The sequence below is a fragment of the Macrotis lagotis genome, chromosome 7 (assembly GCF_037893015.1).
Source record: "Macrotis lagotis isolate mMagLag1 chromosome 7, bilby.v1.9.chrom.fasta, whole genome shotgun sequence".
In the NCBI taxonomy this organism is placed as follows: Eukaryota; Metazoa; Chordata; class Mammalia; order Peramelemorphia; family Peramelidae; genus Macrotis; species Macrotis lagotis.
The window spans coordinates 94,261,116-94,288,157 of NC_133664.1; the positions used below are offsets into that span (position 1 = coordinate 94,261,116).

General features: G+C 42.3%; 1 protein-coding gene across 2 annotated transcripts; it reads left to right on the forward strand.

The window, feature by feature from the left end:
- The first annotated feature begins 54 nt into the window (after positions 1-54).
- Positions 55-20,313, forward strand: ASB10 (ankyrin repeat and SOCS box containing 10). Of its 2 annotated transcripts, none has more exons than XM_074193341.1 (6): positions 55-1,043; positions 2,126-2,393; positions 5,009-5,528; positions 17,811-17,924; positions 19,201-19,386; positions 19,601-20,313. In XM_074193341.1, the coding sequence occupies exons 1-5, from the start codon at positions 680-682 to the stop codon at positions 19,384-19,386; spliced, it is 1,452 nt and encodes a 483-aa protein (XP_074049442.1). In that variant the 5' UTR covers positions 55-679; the 3' UTR covers positions 19,601-20,313. The 2 variants fall into 2 exon arrangements, with proteins under 2 accessions (XP_074049442.1, XP_074049443.1); XM_074193342.1 differs by lacking the exon at positions 55-1,043 and adding an exon at positions 1,076-1,920.
- Positions 20,314-27,042: the final 6,729 nt, after the last annotated feature.

Consider the following 27,042-nt stretch of genomic DNA (forward strand, 5'->3'; position numbering starts at 1 on the left):
TCCTGACTCCAGGGCTGGTGCTCTATCCACTGCGCCACCTAGCCGCTCCTTGAAGTGAATACATTCTGAAAGCTCTTTTTTGGGGATGGTGCTGCTTGGTTATTCTAACTTCAGAGCATTCAGTTTTGACAATGATAATGTTCCTTCCAACATTGTTATAGTTATTATATATGTTCTGTGTACTTCACTCTGCATCAGTTTATGTAATTCTTTTGATTCTATTATTAGAATTGATTGTAATTACATTAATTTGCATAGTACAGTAATATTCCGTTAGTACAAGTAACTCTAAATTGCCCAACTGATGGACATCTACTTTGATTCCAGTTCTTTGCTAACATTAAAAAGTGCTACTATAAATATTTTTTTTTGGAGCAGATTTTTTTCATCATTGCCCTTCTTGGGGTATAAGCCTTTGAATCTCTGAGTCTTTTTTACTCTCTTGTTTTCCAGAATGGCAGAACCAATTTCTATCCACTACCAGTGTGTCTGTCTCTCTTCAGCTTAGCCAACACCGACTTTCCCCTCTCCCTTTTGCTGGCCCCAAGGCTATTCTCAAATATCCAGCCCCACCCCTAGCTTCAGGTTTTTCTTTGGATGACAGCTGAGCCCCGGGCTATTTTTGGTCTCCATCTCAACACCCTTCTCCCCCCCCCCCCCCACTTAAGTCAGACCCTGGATGCTGTCCAGCATCTGCTCAGGACATGGTCAGTCACAAACCACCCTAAACCCTGTCCTTCTGGATCTTTCCCCCCATAATCTCCCTGAACTTGCAATCATGCCCAAAGAATCTGAGAGCAGGCAGCAGTCGTCCTGGCTGACCTGGCTTCCCCCAACTGCCCACCATAGCCCCTTGTCTCGGGGCTATCCCGTCCGGAGGGTGCGCCAGCCTGCACCCCTGCTTAGCAAGGACATGGTCCTGCAAAATGCACTATACACAGGGAACCTGGAGAAGCTTCAAGAGCTCTTTCCCCCAAACAGCACTGCAGACCTGCTGTTAGAGAGCCGGGTGGCTGAACCTCGATGGAGCAGCCACCAGAGGGGTGAGGGGGCAAGAGATGGGGCCTGTGGGAGCGCAGGATGGCCCAGGGTGGTGGAGGTGGGAGGAAGGATAGAAGGGATGGGAAAGGGGACTGGACTGGATGGGGTGGCTCGAGGGAGTAAGAGTTGCTGTATATTTGAGGAGCCCAAAGCAGTCCAGGTTGTTTCTCTCCTCCTCAGGTTGACTCTCCCCTTGCAGATACTGGCTCTGACTGAAGTCATGTGAAGCCCAGAATAGCTTCTGTAGAATCTAGCCTTAGAGTCTGACTTTTAGCTCAGCATTAGGAGGAGTCTCTGTCTTTATCTCTGTCTCTGTCTTCTTCACCATCTCTTTCTCTTCTTTTTTTTTAGAGGAGCTGAATAAGATTTGCTTTTTATTTTTTGACTTTCTTCTTGTCCTTCCGACCATCTTTGCCTCCCCCCTGTCTGTCCACCTCTCACTGCCTCCCCTCTCCCTCTTCTTTTTCTCCCCTAGTCCCACCTCTCCCTTCTGTCTCTGTCTTAAAGTCTATTTCTCTAATCTCTTTTTTCATAATTTCAACCTTAAATCCCATTACCTTTCCCTTATGGGTAGCTCCTCATCCCCAGAAGACTGCAGAGAGCTGGAGAGTGGCCCATTTAATAGTAGACTTTGTGCTAGGTTGGTTGAGAAAACAGACCAAGATCTCAGAGAGGGTCAGGGGCCGGGTCATGGGCCCATAGTTACCCGGACAGCCTCGGGGTCCACCTTGGAGTTCTGGCAAGCGGTGCTAGTCGGGGATGTGGCCACTGTCTCCCATCTTTTGGCCTCCCCGGATGCGGGCCTCACCCCAGATGTTGTCTTTGACACCAGCGACCCAGAGAGATGGAGAGATTACAGATTCAACATTCGAGCTCTGAGTATGGGCGGCAGAAATCCTGGTTGTTTGGGTGGTGGGGGGGGGGGATGAAGGAGGCCATAGCAAGAGGCGGGGGGAGGGGCCTCAAGATTCCCATTCATCACCTGATCCCAACATGACTCCCTCACCCACCTAGGTTTGGGTCTTGGACTGTTGCTCTGACCCTTCTTGGCCCCCACTTGAGGTCTCCAAACCCTCTTCTTCAGGGCTTTGGTCTCTGACCTATGTGGAAGAGCTGACCACCCCGATCCATGTAGCAGCCAGCAGAGGCCACGAACAAGTTCTCCAGCTGCTGCTGAGTCGAGGAGCCCAGCCAGATGCTGCCCCTGGGGGTCGCACGGCTCTGCATGAAGCATGTATCGCTAGCCATGCACCTTGTGCCCGCCTGCTACTTGTAGCAGGAGCTGATCCAGACCTCCCAGACCAGGATGGCAGGCGCCCTTTACACCTGTGCCAGGGGCCCAGTGCCCTCCAGTAAGTAACTGTCCTTTAATCCTTGCCACAATTCCTAAATATCTATAGTCTCCATTTTTTCCTCCTCATTCCTGGGAAAGAACAAGGGGTCACTTGATGAAATAAAGTGAAGGGATCACAGAAGGGAACACACAATAGTCATTGAATGAGAGAGGTGGGCACCAGCCCAAGCCAGTCACTGTGCCAAGCAAGTAGTGAGGCAGCATGGAGGGGCAGGGTGCTGGCCTTGGCCCCAGAGAATTTCTCCCAGATCCACTTCTTATTCCCTGTGACTCTGGGCTCTTTATTTCCCCTTTTTTAGACCTCAATTTCCTCCTTTTATGAAAATGAAGGACTTGAACTAGATCAGAGTTCTGTACCTTTTATATGTAGAAGCAGGAAGGAACCAGTGGAATGAGGTCTGGACTGGAAGTTGAGATCAGAGTTCAAATCCTGCCTCAGATACTTTCTAGTTGTATGACCTAGACAAGTTGGCTTCAGTTCCCCTAATAGTAAAATCGAGATAACAATATCTTTATTTTATTTAACTCTCAGAGTTGAGAATTAAATGAGAGAGTATTTGTAAAATGCTTAACACAGTGCCAGTACATAGCAGACACTTTAAATGCTTCCTTCCTTCATGACCCCTTTGGCAATTTGATGAAGTCTATGGAAGAAGCATTTTTAAATGCATAGAATTATTAATATATTATGGTAGAGTTAGGATGTCATTATTATATTAGTTATATATCCTACTACAAAGAAAATAATTCTATTAAATATAATTATATATGTATATACACATAAATGTATATATTTGTATTTATATATTGTTCATAAATATGTGGATATATGTATATAATACATACACACACACACACACACACACACACACACACACACACACACACACCCACCAAGTTTACTGGCCCTAAGATAAGACCCCGCCCCGAACCAGATATTCTCTAAGGTTGTTTCCATGATGCTTAGGCTCTGGACAGGATTATTCAGTGCCAGGAATGTGTTTGGGATATGGGAATTAAGAAGTGTGTACCCACTATAGTGTATGACCTTGGCAACAATTTAGTATTTTCAGAGTGGATTATGTAATGGCATGGACTTTGGGCATTCCTTTAGGGTAGAAGGTGTTTGTGTGTGTGTGTGTGTGTGTGTGTGTGTGTGTGTGTGTGTGTGTGTATGTGTTTTTATGTGATGAAGGAATTTTTCTTGATGTGCTCTTTAAAGGAAAAATTGCAGCCTTTGGATTTGGTCAAGTTTGTCTTTGATGTCTTCAATCACCCCCACTCCATCACCTAGGACCTTTTCTTCACCCTCTCAAGCTCTAACAAGACAGACATAATGTTCAATAAGAGAAGGAAGAGTTTCACTGAACTTTGCCCACATGAAATATTGCCTTCAGCACTGGGTCACATTTTAAGAAGGGTTTTGACCATGAAGGTACACACAGAGGAAGCCAGCCAGGATGGTTCGAGGCATTATTTAATGAAACTGCAATGTTTAGTATGGAGAAAAGAAGGGAGAGCGGGGAGGGTTAAGACATGTCTTTGGGTATTTGAAGGGCTATGGTGTGGAAGAACAATTGCACTCTTCTTCTTGGTTCCAGGGGCAAAACTGAGAGCAGTGGATGAAAATTGCAGAGAAGCATCTAGATAGTCAATGTAGTTCCTCCAAATGTGCAACAAGCTGCCCTGGGAAAGAAGTTCCCCATTCCTGGAGTGCTTCAAGTAGAGAATAGATGATCATTTATTGAGATTGTTGTAGAGAGAATTTCTATTCAAGGAATGGTTGGACTAGAGAATTTGGGGGAGATTAGAGATTTCTTCCCATACTCTTTTTTTGTTCAGTGCCCCTATCTGAAAAGGAACAATAGATAAAAAAACTCATATCAAGATATAGGGTGGGGGGGAGGCAGCTAGGTGGCATAGTGGATAGAGCACTGGCCCTGGAGTCAGGAGTACCTGAGTTCAAATCCGGCCTCAGACACTTAATTATTACCTAGCTGTGTGGCCTTGTGCAAGCCACTTAACCCCACTGCCTTGCAAAAACCTAAAAAAAAAAAGATATCGGAGACCTTATTATTACTGTTTCCAAGGTCATTTGCACCTTTCAAGTAAGTTTCTGGCAGAATTTCGGGTACTATGGTAAATGGACAAAGGCGCTATTTTGGTAGATCCTAAATATCACTCAAATTATATCTATTCCGCCTATGCATATTGGTGGTGCAGTGGATGGAGGACTGGTCTTGGAGTCAGGAGGATGGGAGTTTGAATCCAGATTCAGATTCTTACTAGCTGTGACCTTGGGCAAGTTACTTAACCCCGATTGCCTCACATCCAGGGTCATCTCCAGTTGTCCTGATTCATATCTGACCCCTGGACCCAGGTGGTTCTGGAGGAAAAAGTGAGACTAATGACTTAGCACAGGCCCCCACCCCAATCCAATTCACACGCTTGTCATGGCATCACCTCCCTGATGTTGTGATCATCTTTGAGGATAAAGAACAAACATCATCATCATCATCATTATCATTACCATGTTCCTATCTGACACACATACATATACAAACACACACACACACACACACATACACACACACCTCTCTCTCTGATTCCCAGGTGTGCAGAGCTGTTGTTGAGGTTTGGTGCCAGAGTGGATGGTCGATCTGAGGAAGAAGAGGAGACACCTCTCCATGTGGCTGCTCGAGGAGGCTTGGTAGAGCTGGCTGCCTTACTCTTGAGGAAGGGAGCTTGTCCAGATGCCCGCGATGCCCAAGGCCGGAGCCCTCTTCTGGCTGCCTGCTCAGTCCCTTTCCTTCCTCCAGCTGAGGCCGAGGCAGCCACCTCCAGGTGTCTCCACCTGTGCCAGCTGCTTCTCTCTGCAGGTGCCGATGCGGATGCCACTGATCATGACAGGCAGCGGCCCCTGCATCTGGCCTGTCGTCGTGGCAATGTGGCTGTGACCGAGCTACTCCTGTCCCGTGGGGTCAGTGTCAATGCCATGGACTACGGTGGTCATACAGCTCTGCACTGGGCCTTGCAGGGTCCAGCTGCTGCCCTGCCCTGCAGCCCTGAACAAGTGGTCCGAGCTCTACTCAATCATGGTGCTGTCCGAATCTGGCCTGGAGCCCTTTCCAAGGTACCAGGGGATGCTGAAGTGAAGAGGGGCCCACAGAAAGTGGTGCAGAGAGAGGGGAGAGTTTGAACCAATCAAAGCTCATCCATATACTCTTGAGAACCAACCCTTTGTCTTCCTTTCTCTGTATAACCTGGAGAACTGGGATGAAGTCATTTACTCATTCCAGAAGTCTTTACTCAACCTTTTAAGCACCTGATTCTGTGTTAGGCATACCACAAGGATATAACAGAAGTTTGGGATGAAGGAAGACTTGACTCTTCAGGAAGTTTTGGGAGATTAGGGGAGGAGGCAGGTCCAGCAAAGTCAATATTTATTTATTAGGCACTTACTATTTGCAAGACACAATATTCAGTGTGGAGAATACAAAGACATAGACAAAACAACCCTCGTCATCCAAGAACCTACTCAGAAGGGGTGGAGTGACTTAGGTAATATGTTAACAAGTATAACACAAAACAAAGGGAGGGAGCCTTCAGGGATGAGATAGCATCTACATCAATTTTGAAGGAAGAGATGAATTCTGAGAAATGATGATGAGAAATATCCTGTGTTATTTCATGGAGGCAAGAGATGAAATATCAGGGTACAAGGACCATCTAACTCTCCAGTCTAACTAGAATGACAGTTCAGGGAAGTAATCTGATATGTCTGGAAAGGGAGATGGGACCCAGATCATGGAGGGCCTCAAAGACCAAGGCTGAAGAGTTGTATATCAGCCAGTAGCAATGGGGAACAATGGGAGATTTTTGAGCAGAGGAATAACAGGGTTAGTCAGACCTGTGCTTCAGGAAGATGATTTAAAAAAAAATTTTGTCAACTGTGTGAATAATGGTTTTTGATAGCAGACAGACCAGAAGCAGGGAACATCAATTAGATTTACCATAGTTCGGGCAATAGACAAAAACCTAAACTAAAATGGTGATGATGAAAGGAAAAAAGTCAGATAAAAGAGATTCTCTAGAGAAGGATTGACAAAACTGACTGGAGGGTGGCTAGGTGCACAGTGGATAGAGCACTGGCCTTGGAATCAGGAGTACCTGGGTTCAAATTCGGTCTCAGACAATAATTATCTAGCTGTGTGGCCTTGGGCAAGCCACTTAACCCCATTTGCCTTGCAAAAATCTAAAAAAAAACCCCCAAAAAAACTGACTAGAGAGAATTGCATCTGTGATTTCATTGATAAAGGGAACTCCTGAATAAGGAAATTTCCTCTCTCAATGCTGATTGGCACATTCTCTTATTACATATTCTTAGAGAATTGCCTAGGGCTCTGAGAGATTAAGTGATTTTCCTAGAGTTCTTCAGGTATGGTGTTTCAGAGGTGAGTCCTGAACCTGATTCCAAACCAGTTCTCTTTACCCTTTACCATACTGCCTCTTCTTGAGGAGATTCAACTTTTCTTAATATGAGGCTTAAAAAAGAGTGTGTTTGACACATGATAGGTACTTAATAAATATTTATTGAACTGAATCAAGATTTGATTTTCTGGTTATTATAAAACCATGATTGGGAAGATAGTAGTATCCTTAACAGAAACTGGAAAGTTTGGTGGAGGAAAATAATGACTGCTGTCTTGAACACATTTGAGATAAATATGGATCTTGTTGAAGAAAATTCCCATTAAAATGGTTGAAGATGTGGAATTGAAATTCAGGAAAGAAATTAAAGTAGAATTTTAAGATTTGGGACTTAATTATCTATGTAGGCCAGAGCTTTGTGAAATACCCAAAAGAAGAGGTCAGCAGATTGGTAATTGTTCAATAAAGAGATTGAAAAGAATTGCCAGATAGGCAGGAAGAGAATCAGAGAAAACCATTTCCTTAGGAAGTTGAGAAGTATGATAGTCCAGTTTTAGGGGGTGGTCAGTAGCATCAAAGGAAAACATGAGAACTGAGAACTACTTCATTTTTTTTTCTTTTTCAAATATATTTTGACTCTCTACATTAAATATTTCCCAGTTATGATTTTAGGAAAAATTAGTATTCATCTCTTCTAAAATGTTGAGTTCCAAATTCTCTCTCCTTCCCAACCCTCCCCTACCCCTTGAGAAGACAAGCAATATGCTATCAATTATACATGTAAAGTCATGCAAAATATATTTCCATATTAGTCATGTTGCAAGAAGAAACACACAACAGACCAAGAAAAATAAAATGAAAAAAAGTATTTGTACTCAGAGTTGAAAACTACTTTAGCAGTTAAGAAATTGTGGTTACCCTCGAAGAGAATAATTTTTAGAAGTCTAGTGGACTTAGAAACCATATTGTCCCGAAAAGTGAAAGGACACAAAAAGTGAATGATGTGTAGAAACTAAAGACTATGCATAGACATCTTTTTTCTTAGAAGTTTGGCACTGAAAGAGAGAATTATATGACAACAACTTGAGAGAATAGAAGGCTGTAAGTTTATTTTTAAAATATCTGGGAGACTTAGTCATGAGTATAGGGAAAGAAATAATAGATAAGGAGAGACTAGAATTGAGAGAGAGAGAGGGAATGATTAATGAATCAATCTCCCTGAAGAAATTGAGGAGATAGAATCTGGGATAGAGGTAGAAGAATGACTTCCATTAAGGGTCACTTCTTCATAGAGTGGTCCAAAGTAGAATGGCCTCTGTAAAGAGGTGAAACAGGAAATATGAGAAAACCCATTATGGGTGACTTCAAGTCTAGTCAAGTCAACAATAATCATCAATAAATATTTATTAGGTGCCTCCTTTGTATCAGATACTGAGGATACAAAGAGACAAAAGACAATTCCCTGCTCTCAAGGAGTTTACAATCTAATGGGAGAGAGAATAAACAAATTTGTACAAATTATGCAGGGGAAAATAGAAAATAATTAAAAGAGAGAAGGCATTTGAATTAAGAAAGTTTGGGAAAGGCTTCCTGGAAAATATAGGATTTTTAGTTGGGACTTAAAGGAAGCCAGGGAAAGTAGATGGAGGTGAGAAGAGTATTCTGGACATGGGGGACACCCAGAGAAAATACCAAGAGCTGAGACATGGAATACCTTGTCTGGGAAACAGTCAAGAGACCAGTGTCACTAGATCAAAGAATACATGGTGTAAGAAGATTGGAAAGGAAGGGGAGGGGTGCTTCATTATGAAGGGCTTTGAACTCAAAACACAGAATTTTGCATTTGATCCTGGAGACAGTAGGGAGCCACTGAAGTTTAATGAGTTGGGGAGGGAAGTGGTGGTGACATTGTTGGACCTGTACTTTAAGAATCTTCTTTGGTGGCTGAATGGAAGATGGATTAAGGTGAGGAGAGGCTTGAGGCAGGCAGATTGACCAGCATGCTGTGACAATAATCAAAATGTGAGATGATGAGAATTTGTACCAAAATAATGGCAGAGTCAGAGAAGAGAAGGGAACCTATTCAAAAAATGTTGTAAAGGAAATCATCAGCCCTTGGCCACAGAATGCATATGGGAGGTGAGCAATAATGAGAAATCCAGGATAAACTAGGTTACAAGCCTGAGGTGCTAGGAAATGGGGTTACCTTTGACAATATTAGGGAAGCACCACGATCAGGTAGGATCAGGTAGGCAAAGATGGTTCAATATTAGGAAAGCAATCAATATAATTGACTATATTAAAAAAATGAAACCAACAGAAATCATATGATTATCTCAATAGAGGCTGAAAAAAACCTTTGACAAAATACAACATCCATTCCTATTTAAAAAAAACAAAACACTAGAGAATATTGGAATAAATGGAATTTTCCTTAGAATAAGGAGTATCTACTCTAAAACCATCAACAAGCATCATATATATAATGGGAATAAATTAGGAGTATTTCCAATAAGATTGGGGTGAAACAAAGATGCCAATTATCACTACTATTCAATAATATTAATCATATTAGCTTTAGCAAAAAGAGAAGAAAAAGAAATTGAAGGAATTAACATTGGCAATAAGGAAGCAAAGCTTTCATTCTTTGCACATGATATGATGGTATACTTAGAGAATCCTTGACAATCAACTGAAAAATTACTTGAAACAACTAACTTCAGCAAAATAGCAGGATATAAAATAAACCCACATTAAATCATCAGTATTTCTATATATGAATAATAAAGCCCAAGGGCAAGAGATAGAGAAATTTCAGTTAAAGTAACTGTACACAACACAAAACACATGAGAATCTATCTCCCAGGATAAACCAGAAACTATATAAACACAATTACAAAATACTTTTTCACATAAAGTCAGATCTAAACAATTGAAAAAATGATAATAAGAAAGTTAGGAGTCTCCTGAACTTCTACTTTCAGCTGTTTGAAAGATAGTGGCAAATGAGATTAGAGATCTGTAGAAAGGATGGACAGGATAGGTAGATTTGAGAATCATCAGCATAGATAGGAAAATTTAATGCATTGGGAGTTCATGAAATCACCAAGTGAAGTAATATAAAGGGAAAAGAGAAGAGAACCCAGGACAAGTATTCTGTGGGACACCCTCAGTAAGTGGTTATGATTTGGATGATAATATAGCAATAGAAGCTAAGAAGGAGTGATCTGATAGGAGGAGAACCAGGAGAAGGTGATTGCCAGTGTCAAAAGCTGCAGAGAGGTTGAGGAGAATGAGGATTGAGAAAGGGTCAGGTCAACTTTGCACAACTAAAAGATCACTGGTAACTGGAGAGAGAAATTTCTGTGGTCAGAATGATGTCAGAAGTTAGATTTCTGGGGGTTAAGAAGAGAGGGAGAGGTAAGTGGAGGCACCTATAGCAGTTGGCCTTTTCAAGAAAGGTAGAAGATAGAGGATGATAGAGGGGATAAAAGGACCAAGTAAAGATTTTTTAAGGATGAGGGAATGCTTGTAGGTAATAAGAAAGGACCCAGTAGGATGGGGGAACTGAAAATAAGTGCTGGAGGGACAATCTGCTGGAGATAAAAATGGAATGAGATGAATGGTTCAGGTAAAGGGATTGACCTTGGTAAGGAGTAGTAGTATCTTCTGCATGTGAAAGAGAGTTGAAGGTGGAAGGAGTAGCAGAAAAGACATGAATGCTAGCTAGGAAATGAAGAAAAAGGAAAAAAGTGGGGAGTTCATGGTAAATAATCTCAATTTTCATCTGAGAGAGTGGGCCTTTGAGAGGTTTTGAGGAGGGATAAAAAATTTGGAAGAGTTGATGTAAAGAGTGGGATGGTGAATTCATAGGGGAGGTATAATAGGATTGATGGAAACAGTGAGGGCCTAGTTGGGGTTGTGCAATGTAAATTTGTAGTAGATTTAATCAGAACAGTTACATGATTTTTTCCACCTTCATTCAGTAGCACATGTGTAGGAGGGAAGGAGGCAGATGGTGGGAGTGATACAAGGCTAGGGCTTGGCAGGGCCCAACTGGCAATGTGCCCAAAAGTCTAGGGACTCAAAAAAAAAGAGGAGAATGTAGAGTTGAAATAGTTCAAAACAAGGTCAAAATGAGAAAAAAAGGAGAGAGGGACAAGTTCCTGCAGGGAGGGGAGATGACCTGGGAGAGAACTGGGGAATTGGAAATCATGGTGGGAATGAAAAGTAGGGTTTGGTAAGGAAAGGCAGAAAGCCAATAGATTATGGTAAGATAGAGGGATTTCAGAATTCTTGAATATGGAGGTGGTACATTGTGAGTGATATCAAGTTCCAAGGTATTGATCTTCATTATGTGTGGATGAAGTGGGGTGGAGAAGTAGGTCATGAGAAATTAGTAGGCTAAGAAACTGAGTGATTAGGATATTTAAAGGAGGATCAAATGGGTGTTGAAGTCCCCTAGCATGAGGGTAGAAATCAGAGAGGAGAGAAAAATTGCTTTTTATATAATATTATGATAGGCATTATAAAATAATATTTATAATATATCATATATACAATAAATATATCTAATATATTACAGTCTCTATTTATATTTATGTAATAAAAGAAGCACTTATAAAATACCTATCACATTCTAAATGCTGGTTATATTTTAAAAAATGAAAATATTTAGTTCTACGCTCAAGGAGTCTAATGGTAGTGATAACATATAAATAACCACGTACAAAGAAGATACATATACTTTTCTCCATAAAAGTAGGTGAAGACATCTTCTAAGGGAAGAGTAGCTTGGTGCTGGGGGCTAGAAAGAGAAATTTCGAAGGGAATGGAATAAACAAAACAAACCACTTCATGAAGAATAAACAGGTAGCAGTGAAGGCTCAACTGAGATTAGATTAGCAGTGAATCTACTTGGCATGACTGATGTCTTCCCTCAAAGGGATTTGGCAGCAAACTCAATGATGTGGGTAAGTGGGGTTGAAAACTGGCATGTGTAAGAAGATGGAAGGATAAGAGGGCATGAAAGATGAAGGACAATGAAGTTAGCTGAATTGGTTAACCGTAAGATCAAGACTATAGAAGGTCTAGAGCTGTTGTGAAACTAAAAATATTTAGAAGGAATGAGATGGAGCAAAGAAGAGAGAGAGAGAGAGAGAGAGAGAGAGAGAGAGAGAGAGAGAGAGAGAGAAGATGGAAAGACAAGGTTATTATCAGAGAGAGAAATTTCATAGTTCATAATTATGAAGGGGCATAGTTATGAGAGATGACTAAATCTTGGGTATTTATGTCAGTGTCTGGGGTGGAGTAGAGACAGACATCATGAGATTTAAGGGGATCAATATACTGGGAAGCCAAGAAGTTCCCCTCAAGTATTGGTGGCAAGGGTTGAAGTAGAGAGGAAGACAGCCAAGTATTGACCTTCTTTAGAAAGGAAGAACAATAGAACATCTAGGTAGTATAGTGGATAGAATACCAGCCCTGGAGGAGGACCTGAATTCAAATCCACCTCAGATACTTCCTATAGCTGTGTGACCCAGGCAAGTCACTAAACCCCTGAAAAAGGAAAGAAAGATAGAAAGGAAGGAGGAAGAGTGATTCAATGTCTGGTAGATTATAGAAACAATGGTCTGGACCAGTGATATAATGATGTTTGTCCTTTGCCATGATAAGAACATGAATTAGTTTAAGTGAGGGGATACTTTGCTAAGTCACCAACCTCATTTTCTCCTCCAGAGTCATCTGGGTCCAGTGACCAGATCTGAATCAGGACAACTGGAAATGGCCCCGAATGAGAAGTAATCTTGCCCAAAGTCACACAGCTACTAAGTGTCAAACATCTGAGGCCATCTTCCTGACTCTAAGACCAGTGTTCTTTCCTATGTACCACCTGGATGGAAAAAACCTCAAAGGAGGAAAGACAGGAGTGGGTAGGAATAGAAATGGAAATGGAAGTGACAGTGGTAAGCAAAGAGTTTGCTAATTCCTCTTGAGTTTTTTTTAATTTATTTAAGGCAATGGGGTTAAGTGACTTGGCCAAGGTCACACAACTAGGCAAATTATTGTCTGAGTATAGATTTGAACTCAGGTCCTCCTGACTCCAGGGCCAGTGCTCTGTCCATTGCACCACCCAGCTGCCCCCTCCTGAGTCTTGAGAGAAGAACTAACCTGTGCTGAAGAGTGTGATCAAGAATGCTATATCATCTAAAGAGAGGCAAGTTTTTTATGAGGGCAAAAAAATAAAAAGCACATAAAAAAGGAAAGTTTGTTAATGACAGGGATTCCAGAGGATGTAATGGAATGAATGGAAAAGCAAATAGGTAGAGGGAATGGGGAGGGGTAAGATTGAGTTTAGATAGAGATAAGAAAGGACAGGATATGGCTCATCTCTTTTGGGAAAGGTACTAAAGTGGGACCCTGGAGCAGAATTGAGGTTAGTCATCTTCCTAGGGCAACTAAACAGCCCAGTAGAGAGTGTATTGGCCCTGGAGTCAGGAAGATGTGAGGAGAATGGCAAAACAGTCCAGTATCTCTGCCAAGAAAACCTCATATAAGGTCAAGAATTGGACATGACTAAACAACAATATCTTCCTAGTCCAAATTCTATGCCAAACTGGCTCTCAGGGAGACAATGAAATCCCTCTTTTTCTTCCTCATTGGAAAAGAGAACATCACATTTCTTTACTCAGATTTTATCAGATCTGGTTTTTTTTTTTTACTTGCCTTCATGGTTGCCCCTTCTGTGTCTCTATCCCTTCCAGTAATTCTTGCCTTTGTCTTGATTACCTAGTTCTTCCTCATATTCTCTGATCTTAACGTGGGTTCATTTATCAACATTATTTCTCTTCCCATAGGGAGTTTTTTTTTTTTTTTTTTTTTAATAAAGGACTGAGGCAGCTCAGTAGTATAATGGAAAATCCATTAGCCCTAGAGTCAGGAGGAACTGAGATCGAATGTGGCCTCAGACACTGTGTGACTCTGGGTAGGTCATTTAACCTCCAAAAATTAAAAAAAAAACATTTTTTTTAAAAAGAAAAAGAAATAAAGAGCTACCTAACTGGAGATCCAGGAAGTAGCATTGGGCAGAGTGTTTTGATGTTGGTGTCACTACAGAGACAGAGTGGGACCTCTGGACCACGCTCCTAGGTGTCTTGAAGAATTTTCAGGTCTTCCTCACTTTGAATGCAACAAGCCCTTCTGCTTATGAGCACTGAAAGTCAATCATTATCATATGCAAAGGATAGTGAAAGACTATGAGAAAGGTGCCCTTCAGTCTAGTATTTATTTAGTGCCTACTGTGTTTCCAGGTGTTTTGGAAGATACAAGAGTACTCTCTGCCCTCAGATTGCTTATAGTCTAGATCAAGGAACAAGACTGACAGAAAATAAAGATCAATTGATCCATCAAAAAAAATTTACTATTAAATATTAGCTTACTATATATTAGGCTGATGCAGGCAGAGGAAATTTCAGACTGACTTGGCTGGAACAGAGATTAGGCATTTCTTAAAGAAATTAAGTAGGGGGGGGGTACAGCTAGGTGGCCCAGTGGCTAGAGACCAGCCCTGGAGTCAGGAGTACCTGAGTTCAAATCTGGCCTCAGACACTTAATAATTATCTAGTTCTGTGGCCTTGGGCAAGCCACTTAACCCCACTGCCTTGCAAAAACTAAAAAAAAAAAAAAAATTAAGTGGGCCAGGGAGAATAGGTCCAAGTTATAGAGGACCAGGAAGGGGATTTTGGCCTTGATAGGGAAGGCATTAGGGAGTCATTACAGGTTCTTGAGTAAGGGAATTGCATAATTAAAAACTATGTTGGGGGGCAGCTAGGTGGTACAAGAGATAGAGCACTAGCCCTGGAGTCAGGAGTACTTGAGTTCAAATCCGGCCTCAGACACTTAATAATTACCTAGCCATGTGGCCCTGGGCAAGCCACTTAACCCCATTGCCTTTGCAAAAACTAAAAAAAACAAAAACAAAAAACATATTGGGAAGATTAGTCTGGCAGCAAGATTAAGGTCATAGAAGAGAAATGAACACAGATGCCAGGAGGAAAAGGAAAATTACATGTCTTATATAGTATCAGTAATTCTTAAATATTAATAATATTGTAGACATTGTATAATCCATACACGAGTCTATTAGTATCTCCACTCTGAGAGCTTAGAATCCAAAGCAACTAGCCATAAGATACCATACTGCCACATTTCTGTTCATTCATTCAGCAATTATTGATTAGGTATTCACCATGTACTAGCTAAAAGAATACAAAGACATATTTCTTGTCTTCAATTAGCTTGCCATCTAGTATAGGGACATAAGGCAAATAAAGAAGTACAATAGGGTTTAGAGCCAGGAGGGACTTTATACATCAATCAACCCTGTGCTTTACAGATGGAGAAACTGAAGTGGAGAAGGATAAGGTGACTTGGCCCAGGTTAGACAGGAAGGAGCAAAGCTAAAAGCTTTAGATTCCTCTTAATTCTGGATCACTTACTATATTATATCACATTACCTCTTCTCTACAAGTGTCTCAGATCAGAGTAAGGAGATGGAATATCCATTGATTTTCCAGGTAAAGAGACAGACAAGCTAGGTGGCAAAGTGGAGAGAGAAGGTTGGACTTGGGTATGGGAAGACCTCTGAATCCTGCCTTGAACATTTCCTAGCCAAGTGATCCTGGACAACTCACTTAACTTTCTTATTCAGTTTTTCTTTTTTTTGTAAAATGTAAAAAATTATAAAATTATATAAAAAATTTTAGCATCTACCTCAGAGTTGACATGAGGATCAAATGAGATAATAGATGTAATGTGTCCTTTAAGTAGTGGCTGAATTATGAAGGAAGTGACATTAGAGTTAGACAATAAGAACTTAGAAACATCCATAAATCTCAGTCACTTTACAAGGTTCCTTTTTGGTAAAGTGCTCCCCCCTTAGTTTTTTAATAAGTTGGCTTCACTTAGGATAGTGCTTGGGTAATGACATGAAGTCAGTGAAAGGGGTTAATGTTCTGGCTGTATCTTCCCAAGTGGTGGAAGCCTTGGGACCCAGAGAGGGAAGTAAGGAGGAAGGCAATAGCTAATCAATGGGTATATTCTCTAGGAAAAGATGGCAGGCACAAAGAGAGAGAGCTATGGGATGAAAGTTCCAAAGATCCTTGGTTTGGGCCTTACTGACCAGTCTCCTGCTGGAGCTTGCCCTGGACCTGGTCAGTCCCGCCCCACTCCTGTACCCACTCTCCTGCCTCCCCCTTTCTTCTTTTCTCACAAACGGTTAAGCATCTGTCTGGATTCCCAGGCAAGACCAAATAATTAAACAGCCCGAGAGTTCGGCAGATTGGTCTCCCCTTTGGGAAAATACAAGAAAATCAACAATTAACACTAATTAATCTCCTATTAACACCAGATAATTAGGAGACAAGCAATTCCCTGTAATCTGACAGAGGCTCTGACAGCTAATGATTCCCCTAGCCAGGAGGGTGGGGGGAATGGGCGGGCTCGGGCCAGCTGGGAAAATTGACAGCAGATGAATGGGCACAAGCTCCACCCTATCCCACCCCATCCAGCCTGGGAGTCATCATCAGTCTGACTCTGTTAGTCTCTAGACCCTGCTAGGGAAACTTGGACTCACAAGTGTGTATCCAACCCTTTTGAAGAGTAATCCACTGTGCTCTGGCCAAAGGAGTTTTTGAGCTTCAAGTCCCAGGGGACCAAAATGGGAAAGAAGGGGTAGTTAGCTGGTGCAGTGAATAGCACTGGCCCTAGAGCCAGGAGGATCTGAGTTCAAATTTGACCTCAGACATTTAATAATTGCTTAGCTATGACCTTGGGCAAGTCACTTAACCCCATTGCCTTAAATAAATAAAAATTTTAAAAACATTTAAAACTGGGAAAGAGGAGGTCTATTTTCCCGAATCTCCAAATCCCTTCCACCGATTTCACAGAAAACAAAAGAAAGTGGAAACATCTCATCTTCCTAAATTCAGATATATGAGATCAGGGCCCTGATCTCCCAGTACTCTCCTCTTTCCCAACCAGATTGGTCTACTCATGGTGGCCTCAACCTTTGCTTTGGTCTTGTGGTTTCCCTACCTTGCTCCTTTCTGACTCTTTCCCAGTCTTCAAAGCCCACTTCCTCCATGAAAACCCAGATCCTCTGAAAACCACATTGATTCTCTAGGACAGGATGGGGAACATCCCATATGGCCTGTTAAATCATTTGATCTGGTGCTGCCCTGGCAACCACAGACTGGACTCAAAATTCAATAAATCTAGGAGCTTTTGAGGGGTGAATTAATTAAATATTTGACCAAATATAGCAAGTGAATGATGTTAAAAATATCCAAATGGCCCTTGGCAGAAAAAAGTTCCCCACCCTTTGTCTAGGTTGTCTCTTATGGGCTTGTGGGAATGAAGCTTCCTATAATTATTTTTTTTATGCACAAGTTTAGTTTCTTCCAAATCAGTCAACATTTCTTGGGCACCTAATCTGTATAAAGCACTACTTAGTGTCTCCTCTGTGGGTTCTAGGATTATAACCATACAAGGGAAAGAAGCCCTAATCTCTTATTTTTTTTGTTTTTTGTTTTTTGTTTTTTGCAAGGCAGTGGGGTTAAGTGGCTTGCCCAAGGCCACACAGCTAGGTAATTATTAGAAGCCCTAATCTCAAAAATTTTATTCCATTCCCCAAAGGGGAGAAGGTGGAGAGGAATATAACATGTTTATAGATAAGTATCATACAAGATAGGGAGAGATGAGACCATAGAAAAAAACGCAGACTAAATGCTCTGGAAAATTTTGAGAAGAGAGATAATATTTCCATTTAGTGGATGGAGAGGAGGTTTCACTTCAATACCTATTGGAAAGGAATCCTGGCACAAACCCTTCATAGAGTAGATGTAATATTTGTGAGTTAGCAGTAGAAAGTATGTGACCGTGGTGAATACAGTAAGGTTTTGCCTCTCTCCGTTTCCCTTCCCAGGTGTTGGAACGCTGGTGTGAATTTCCACGGATAATTGAGGTTCTGATGAACACCTATAGTATAGTGAAGTTGCCAGGGGATGCAGTGGATCTTATACCACCAGAAGTCCTGCAGGTGAGTCTCAGAATTATTCAAGAGACTTCCTACTCACAGAACTGCCCAGTTCAGTCCCAAGGAGACGCTTACATCCAAAGTCTCTCCAACCTTCTAGAGCTTGGGTTCCTTGACCTTTTTGGAATCATGAACCCCTCTGATACTCTGGGTCTCTGGACCCAGAATAATGTTTTTATTTATGTAATTTTTTCAGAATAATGTTTTTGAATGCATAAAATAGGATTATAAAGAAAACCAATTATATTGGAATGCAGTTCTCAAAATATTTTTTTTTTAAAACAAGTGGAATGGTGGGTAGAGCACTGGCCCTGGAGTCAGGAGGACCTGAGTTCAACACCAGCCTCAGACACTTAATAATAGCCTAGCTGTGTGAACTTGGGCAAGTCACTTAAACCCCACTGCCTTAAATAAATAAAAAATTTTAAAAATGTCATTAGGGTAACTAGGTAGTGAAGTAGATAGAGCACCAGCCCTGGAGTCAGGAGAATCTGAGTTCAAATTTAGCCTCAGACACATAGTAGTTGTGTGACCCTGGGCAAGTCACTTGACCCTGATTGCCTCAAAAAACAAAAATAAATTGAATGACCTTTGGTTAAAATTCCCTGATGAAGGGAGGGAGAAAACCATTAAGTTTATCACTTTTTAAAGAGGTTCTTTCTAAGAGATTGTTCATAGTCTAGAGTCATAGAATTTTCCAAATCTTAAGAGAAATACTCACATAGAGACTACACGGACCTCAAAAGTCAGGGTTATTTTTAATGCCATTTTATTTTATTTTTAATTCTGAATTATCTTCTTCCCATCTTCCCTTCCTCACTGACAAGTCAATAAAAACAAAACCCATAATAATCAAGTAAAAAAAAATCCCTACATTGACTGTATCTCAATTTGCCTTCTGAATCCATCAGCTTTCTATGTGGCACTGGGTAATGAGCTTCATCTTGAGTCCTCCAAATTGTGGTTGGTCAGAGTTGTTTGTCTTTACCATACTGTTATTGTGTAAATTGTTCTCCTGATTCTGCTCATTTCATTTTTGTGTCTGATAGCTATTTCTATCAGCCTCCTATGTGGCAAAATTCCCTTCCCTTTGCTCTCTCCATGACCCTGGGTGAACTCCTTCATCCCTGAACTTAAATTTCCTCCTTTGTAAAATAAAAGGATGGAATACATGGTCTTAGTGATCTTTTCTAGTTGGAAGTTTTTATCCCTTTTTCAACCTCCATGAAGTTCTCCTCCCACCCCCACTCAGTAATTTCAATTTTTCTTCTGTACCCAGAAACATCGAGATTTCTACTCTTCCCTCTTCACCTTGGTGGGTCGGCCAAGATCCTTGAAGCATCTGAGTCGCCATGCTCTCCGATCTCACCTGGCCAGTTGCTTGTCCCAGGCACTGCCCCAGTTACCCTTGCCTCCTTGCCTCCTTCGCTACCTACAGCTAGACTTTGAAGATGTTCTCTATTAGGTGAGTTCTAGCCAGTCAGAGACTGGCTGAGGGAAGCTCAGAGATGAGATTTATGGTTGGGGGAGGCTGGGAAGAGGCCTGGTTCAAGGAAATAGGGGAGGAATGAAGTGGGGTAAAGAAGCTTGAAACTCTTAAGATATCAATCAACCCTCTGTTTTTGTCTTTACCCTTAAATCCCCTTTCAATATTCTCTCCTCTATTACTAATGTATCAGAGATTTCTGAGAAGATTGCCTGGGGAACAATAATTCATCCAGCCCAGCCTCCCAGAAGCTATAACTAGAGAAGTGGGACCGGGGTTTTGCTTCCTGGGGACTGATATCCAGGGAGTGCTTCCATGGTAGTCCAGAAACCAAAGATTCCTAAAGTCCTTAATTTGTCTGTTCTTCTATCACTAGGCTCTCTCCCAGATCCATTCCACCACCCAGAAAGATCTTATCCCCATTGGTACCCCCCCTCCCAAGATCCCTTCTATCTTTCAGGCCTTGAATTGAGGTAGTTTAGACACTCTTAGGTCCCCGTTTCCCCCCCCCCCCCCCCACCTCCCCGCCGCAAACTCCTTTAGTCCCAGAAAGAATTTCGAGTTTGAATTGTGCCTCCTGGGTTCTTAGCTAAGATATAGAATTTTTGAATCTGAGTCCTGGGAAGCAGGATGCCTGAGGCCAAATCTGGCCCTAGACTGCCCTAATGGAGAAAGAGATGGGTACTGCAGATAACCAATGCCAGGAGGCCAGAAAAATGCTGGTACTGAACAATGAAGAGAAAGGAAGAAAGACTGTACTAGAACAGTGATAGAGGAGAACAAAAGAGACTGAGAGTTTGGGGGTTTTCTCATGGGTATCTATGAGAGCTTTCTTTGTATTCCACTTTTCCCATTGCCTTGGATCTTTGCACATTCTCCTTTAAACTCAGACTGCATTAAAATGTACCGCGTTGTCTCTGTGGTTTATCTCTCTGTACTGGCTCACCTGAAGAAGACATATACACAAGTATGACATAAGAAACCATGGCAGCAGTGCAAATGATAGAGAGAGGAAGTTTAAATCAGAGGTAGAGCTTGCTCAATTGTTTCTGAGCCCATTTTGGGATTTTCTTGACACAGATATTGCAGTGGTTTACTTTTTCCTTCTCCAGCATATTTTATTGATAAAGAAACTGAGACAAACTGGATTGACTAACTTGCCCAGGATCACATAGCTAGTAAGTGTCTGAGGCCACCTTTGAATCCAGAAGCTGAGTCTTCTTAACTCCAGGCCCAGGGCTCTATCCACTGTACCACCTATTGTCCAGAATCAGAGGACCTGGATTCAAATCTTGAACTGACCAGCTTCACATGGATTCTGCAGTCTTGGACAAGTCATCTTACCTCTCTCAAGACTTCACTTTCCAGTTGTGTAAAATAATGATGCTTGTCTCTCAGGATCCTTCCAGTAGGACAAATTTTTTACTTATTTAAGGCAATAAGGTTAAGTGGCTTGCCCAAGGTCACACAGGCAACAATTAAGTGCCTGAGGTCAAATTTGAACTCAGGTCCTCCTGACTCCAGGGCCCATGCTCTATCCATTGTGCCATCTAGCTGCCCCCAAGTCTCCATCTCTTGTTGTTCCTTCCTCCACTCCTTTCTGCACCCCACCTCCTTCAAGCTACCTTTCCTTTGGCTTCCTGAAATTTTAGAGAGGAGAGGCGAGTTGCAGGGAGGAATGAAGTTTGGGTTGACACATAAGAACAAGGACCAAAGTGTTTATGATGAGCTTAGGGGGAGCTATTTGGTACAATTGGATAGAGTACTGGACCTGGAGGCAGGAAGACCCCTGAATTCAAGTTCAGCTTCACTTTGTTTTGTGTCCCTGGACAAGTTACTTCACCCACTTTGTCTCACTTTAAATGAGCTGGAGAAGGATATAGCAAACCACTCCAGTATGTTTGCCAAGAAAATCCCAAATGGAGTCACCAAGTATCAGGTGTGACTGAAAAATCTGAACAATAACAACAAATGGTGAGCTTGAAGGAAAAAATGAGGAAATTGAGGTAGATAAGATGGGAAAATAGAACTGAGGTGATGAACTGGAGAAGGTTGGTTCGGATTTAGGAAGGCAATTCAGTGTCCCCCAGTGGTTCATGATTCTTTAGTAGAGTCAGAAAGACCTGAATTCCAAACCTGCCTCAAGCATTTATCAGAAGCAGTTTTTTCATCTATAAAATAAGAATAAACATAGCACTTAAGTTATATGAATGTCAAATTGACATCTGCCCCAACTTGTAGGGATTCCTAACCTTTCTCAGACCTTTTCTCAGAATAATGGTTTTAAATGTATAAAATAAAATACAAATTTTTAAATCCTACCTCAGACAGTCATTGTGTGAAATTGGGCAAGTAATCTCTTGACTGCCTCAATTTCATCATCTGTAATATGGAGATAAAAGCACCCACATGACTGGGTACTTATGAGGATCAAATGAGTTAACATAAAAAGTATTTTGCAGGGAAGGCTAGGTGTCTTAGTGAATAAAGCACTGGCCCTGGAGTCAGGAGCACCTGGGTTCAAATCCGGCTCAAACACTTAATAATTACCTAGCTGTGTGGCCTTGGGCAAACCACTTAACTCCATTTGCCTTGCAAAAACCTAAAAAAGAAAAAAAAGTATTTTGCAAATTTTGAAGCACTATATAAATGCTGGCTATTGTTATTTTTTTCTCCTTTGGTTGCTAATAAAAGCTCATAGACAGTGGTTTTACAAATCAAGAAACAAGCTGAGTGATTTGCTTTTGATCACACAGTTCCATAGTAATGTTCAGAGAAGGCACTCCATGTTTGTATGTGTAGACAATCAGGGTGAAGTAACTTACCCAGTCACACAACTGGGATGATATCTGAGGTCAAATTTGAATTCAGGTCTCCTGATTCCAGGGTCAGTACTCTATCCATTGCACCACCTAGCTGCCCCCAGGTTCTTTCTACTAGATATACAGAACCTCAGCAAGCATATGAAGATTGGAAGTTGGGTTATTGCCAAGTCTATAATGTCCTGCCTGCCCTATAAGTAAGTCAGGGTGATTTGGGCTGTGCTTTCTCCCCTAGGTGATCCAGGAACTGCAGGCTTCAAGGTTCTCCACTGGACCCTTTTATTTTTTTTAGGTTTTTTGGCAAGGCAAATGGGGTTAAGTGGCTTGCCCAAGGCCACACAGCTAGGTAATTATTAAGTGTCTGAGGCCAGAATTGAACTCAGGTGCTCCTGACTCCAGGCCAATGCTCTATCCAGTGCTACACCTAGCCCCCCCCCCCTTTTGTTTTATAGTTGTTGGGACCTTAACTCATAGATCTGAGAGTTTAATACTGAGAGGTTGTGGGTGCCCATTTTTCTTTCAAGAAGCTTATATTTTGATGTCAAAAAACCACATAAAGGAGAACTGGAGAGAAGAGGGGGAGATAGAACTATAACAGATAAGCTCCCTGTTCCCTCATCTCCAAAGAATTATATGCCTTTCATTCTCTTTTCCCCATCTTTCCCTAATACAGGATCCCATCTCCCATACATATCATGAAGCTCCTTAACTTCCTGCCCTATTATTCAGATTTCTATTTATCCCAGGGATCCCTGCTCTCACTAGTCCAGGAGCAGATAGGCTTCACTATTCTAAATGGTCTTCAGACTAGGCAGGATCCGGGGGATCTGGGAGAAAATGTGTGTGTGTGTGTGTGTGTGTGTGTGTGTGTGTGTGTGTGTGTGTGTGTGTGTGTCTGTGTGTGTGTCTGTGTGTCTGTGTGTCTGTGTGTGTGTGTGTTTTAATGGGGAGGTTCTGGGAAGGACCTGTGAGATCTCTTTTGGATCCTCCCCTGAGAGGGGAGGAAGGGGAATCTTTAGTTTGATTAAATTTCAAGATGTATGAACTAAAATGGGGATTTCTAACCAGAGAAGGACATCTCCAGTTTTAAGAATCTTGGTGGATATCTTTCCCAAGAGTGGTAAAAGCCAGTGAGGATTTTCACCCTTAGTTTTGCTATGTTGGGGCGGGGGGTGACAATCCACTTGGGAGAAGTCCTTTCTGGTTGTGTAGTGCTTCCCACGGATTTAGGGAGTTGGAGGAAGGGTGCTTCAAGAGAGAACCCTGCCCTTAGGACTGGGTTGTCTTAGGGAAGGTCCTTTCTGGGGTTAGACACCCTGAGGCTCCTCCAAGCCCCGGAGCTTCTTCCCCGGTCTCTCCGATGCTGGTCCCGCGGGCCCCAGAACCTCTCGCCGGTAATTGCTTTTGGTAATGTGTTTGCTCCAAACCAATTTCACGCCTCCGTGAGGACTCCGCCCTGCACCGGAGGCGCGGACCTCCCCGCCACCACCACCGCCTCCCGGCTTGTGCCCGTACGCATCCGCACTGCCGCCCCACATTTTGCAACGCACCAGCCGCAGTCGGAGTACCCGGGCACAGCAAGCACACTAACCTATGTGCGTGTATGTGTTCTACAAGCACAAAGTGATGGTGATCGCCGCCCGGTCTGCAAGTTGGCAACGTGCACAGACACACACACAGACACAGACACACAGACACACAGACATACAGACACAGACACACAGACACAGACACACACAGACACACAGACACACAGACACACAGACACACAGACACACACACACACACACACACACACTCTCACTCTCCTGGTCTCTCTGCCCTTCTCCTCCTCCGTCCGCGTGGTCACTACTGAACCAACACCAGAGGGCGCCTGCAGCTCTCATCGCTGTCGTCCTCCTATCCGCACTTCCTAGCGGCCGCCACCAGAGAGAGCCCGCGGACAGGAGCCGGCCCGGTCCGCGGGGACCCCCGGGGTTCACTCTGGCTAGCTGTCCCATGCGCGGTGGAACTAAACTGCTAGCTTCAGCTCAGGGAGATCGTTCCTCCTTTCTCAGAGCCCCAAAGTTCTGCCTCTTGGGTATGGAAGGCAGTTGGTGAAATTTGCAATTCAGGGGGGTCCCAGGATCACAGACTTAGAACTTAAAGGGACCCCAGAAGCCATCTAATATAATCCCATCATTAAACAGTTGAGGCACATAGCGGTTAAAGTGACTTGACCAAGGTGACACAACTCCTTTCAACAAGACAGCGGCTTTTCAGAGAACCAGGACAATTTCCGTCTAAATAGGCAAAGAGGCAAGAAGCTCCATCATCTACTTTGAGACGAGTCTCTCTCTAGTGACAGAGACATGGGAGAGGAAAAGAGGGAACCCAAGATATTGTGGAAAATCCCTGAATTTCTGGAGTCAGAAGACTCATGATCATGTTCTTCCTGACTCTAGTCATGTACTAACCTTGAGAGAACCATCTCTTTAAGCCTCAGTTTCCTCATCTGTAAAACAGAAGGGGAATACTAAATATTTTCTCTCCGTACCTTCAAATTTTGTGAAAAGAGATTGATTCTCATTGACACGTTTATAGTTGGTTAGCGGCTGCAACCTCTGTCCCTGGCCTTGGTACTGACGTTAGGGCAACCTCAGGGGCTCCAGGGCTGCTAGCTCTTAGAAATATAAATTGCTTTCATGTCTAAAAAACATTTCTCTAACGATTACTGTGTGCAAGGTATTTTGCTTAGCGCTGGAGATAGAGGCAAAAACGTGAGACAGTCGTCGTTTTCAGGGCGTTTCCATTTTATTGGGAGCTTACAGTGTGCTTCTTCCTTTCCTGGAGCTTCAGGCAAGGTGGAGGAGAAGGCTCAGAACACGGGCAAAGGGATCTTCTAATGCAATACTTTAGATTCCTTATTTTAACAAACTGTAGCTGCTCAGTATTGAAATTGATACACCCAATGGCTAGGAGGTGGTGGTGGTAACAAGGGCACATGTTACGATAGTATAAAAAGACAGTGCCCTGACAAGCAGGCCACACACAATATGAGCACAATGTCTCTGAGGACTGGAGTTTGTCTAGATTTGTAGTCAGTGATGGTATGAATTCTGAGTAATCTGATAGGCTATTTGAATAGGTTCTGAGTATGATCTGTGTGCCAGCTTGGGCAGAATAGCACCTTGCAAACCTCCATTCTAAGCCATCAGTTCTTGACTTGTGGCTGATATAACTACATCTCCAAGGTCAGATGGGTCCCTCACCATGAGCCCTTGTATAACCTCCATCTCACTAAGGATTGAACACTCATTTAACAAAGTGGTCCTGCATGCATAGTTTGGTTGCTACTGGAGCTGCACTCTGAGCTGTAGCTTCAGATAACTTTGGCCAATGTCCCCTTGCCACTCCATCAATTTAAACCAATAACTATTAATAGGGGCATAGTATTCCGAATGAGGGAGCCAATAGTTCCCTGGTCTACCATCTGCCCTGCTCAGCTCATTCTATGCAGTTTGGGGTATCATATTTTAGGAAAGACATCTATGAACTAGAGCATATCCAGGGAAGAGGAACTAGGATGCTGAAAAACTTTGAGATGAAGCCTGAGAAGACTCAATGAAAGAAATGGGGGACTTACAGGTTGGGAAAGAGGCAAATTAAAATGATAATCATGCTTAAATTGCCTACCTCACAAGATTGTTATAAGGAAAGCACTTCGTAAATTGTTTTTGAGCTAAATAAATGTGAGCTATTATTATTGAATGGAATTGGGTGTTTTAGCTTATAAGTATTCACTTGAATGAAGTGGAGGAAGAGGGGAGCATCTTCAAGTATTTGAAAAACAGTCATGGAGGAGAAGAATTTAGAGTTTTTCTGCTTGATTCTAGGAGATGGCATTTAGGAACTATGGGTGGAAATTTCAGAGAGGCAAATAACAAGCTTGAGGCGAGTGAAAGCTTCTGGATAATTGGAGCTATCCAAAAATGGAATAGTGAGTTTCCTGTCACTAGAGGTCTTCAGTTAGAAGCTGGGTGACCACTTGTTAGGCATGTTTTAGAGAAGATTCCCATTCAGGTATGGATTAGTAGAACAAGATGATTTCTACAACTCTGGTATTCTGGTTTCTTTTTACAGGTCAGAACTGCCATCTCATTGTTCTCTGTGTTTTTGTTGTTTGTCCTTCATTCTCAAAGAAGATCATGATGTCAGGGAGGTGATGCCCTGACATGCAGATGTATTGGAATTGAGTGAAGGGGTGCTGTGCAAAGCCACCCACTCACTTTCTTCTCCAGAGCCATCTGGGTCCAGTGACCAGCTATGAATCAGGATGACTGGAGATTATCCTGAATGCAAGACAATCAGGGTTAAGTGACTTCCCCCAAGGTCAGTTTCAAGTGTCCATGGCAGGATTTGAGCCCAGGTTCTCTTGACTCCAAGTTCAGTACTCCATCCACTGTGCCACCTAGCACTTTGTTCTCTCTAGCTGGCAGTCAAGATACTTGACCTTTCAACTTTTGGGAAGATACACATGGACACCTGATCAGGCTTTGCAGATCTCAGTTATACTTCTTAATACCCATGTGACCTTGAACAAGTTACATGGGCCTCAGTTTCCTCATCTGTAAAGAGAAAAGTTTGAACTAAATTATCTCCAAGGTCCCTTCAGCTCTAAATCTATGGGTCTTAAGAGTTGTCATTCCTTCATTTCATTATTCAATCTACCATGAAGTGACTAATATAAATTAATATAATAAGAAAATAAAATGTTATATATATAAAGGACTTCTCCATAGAAAGTGTATTTGCTGGCTTGCATTAACTTCTG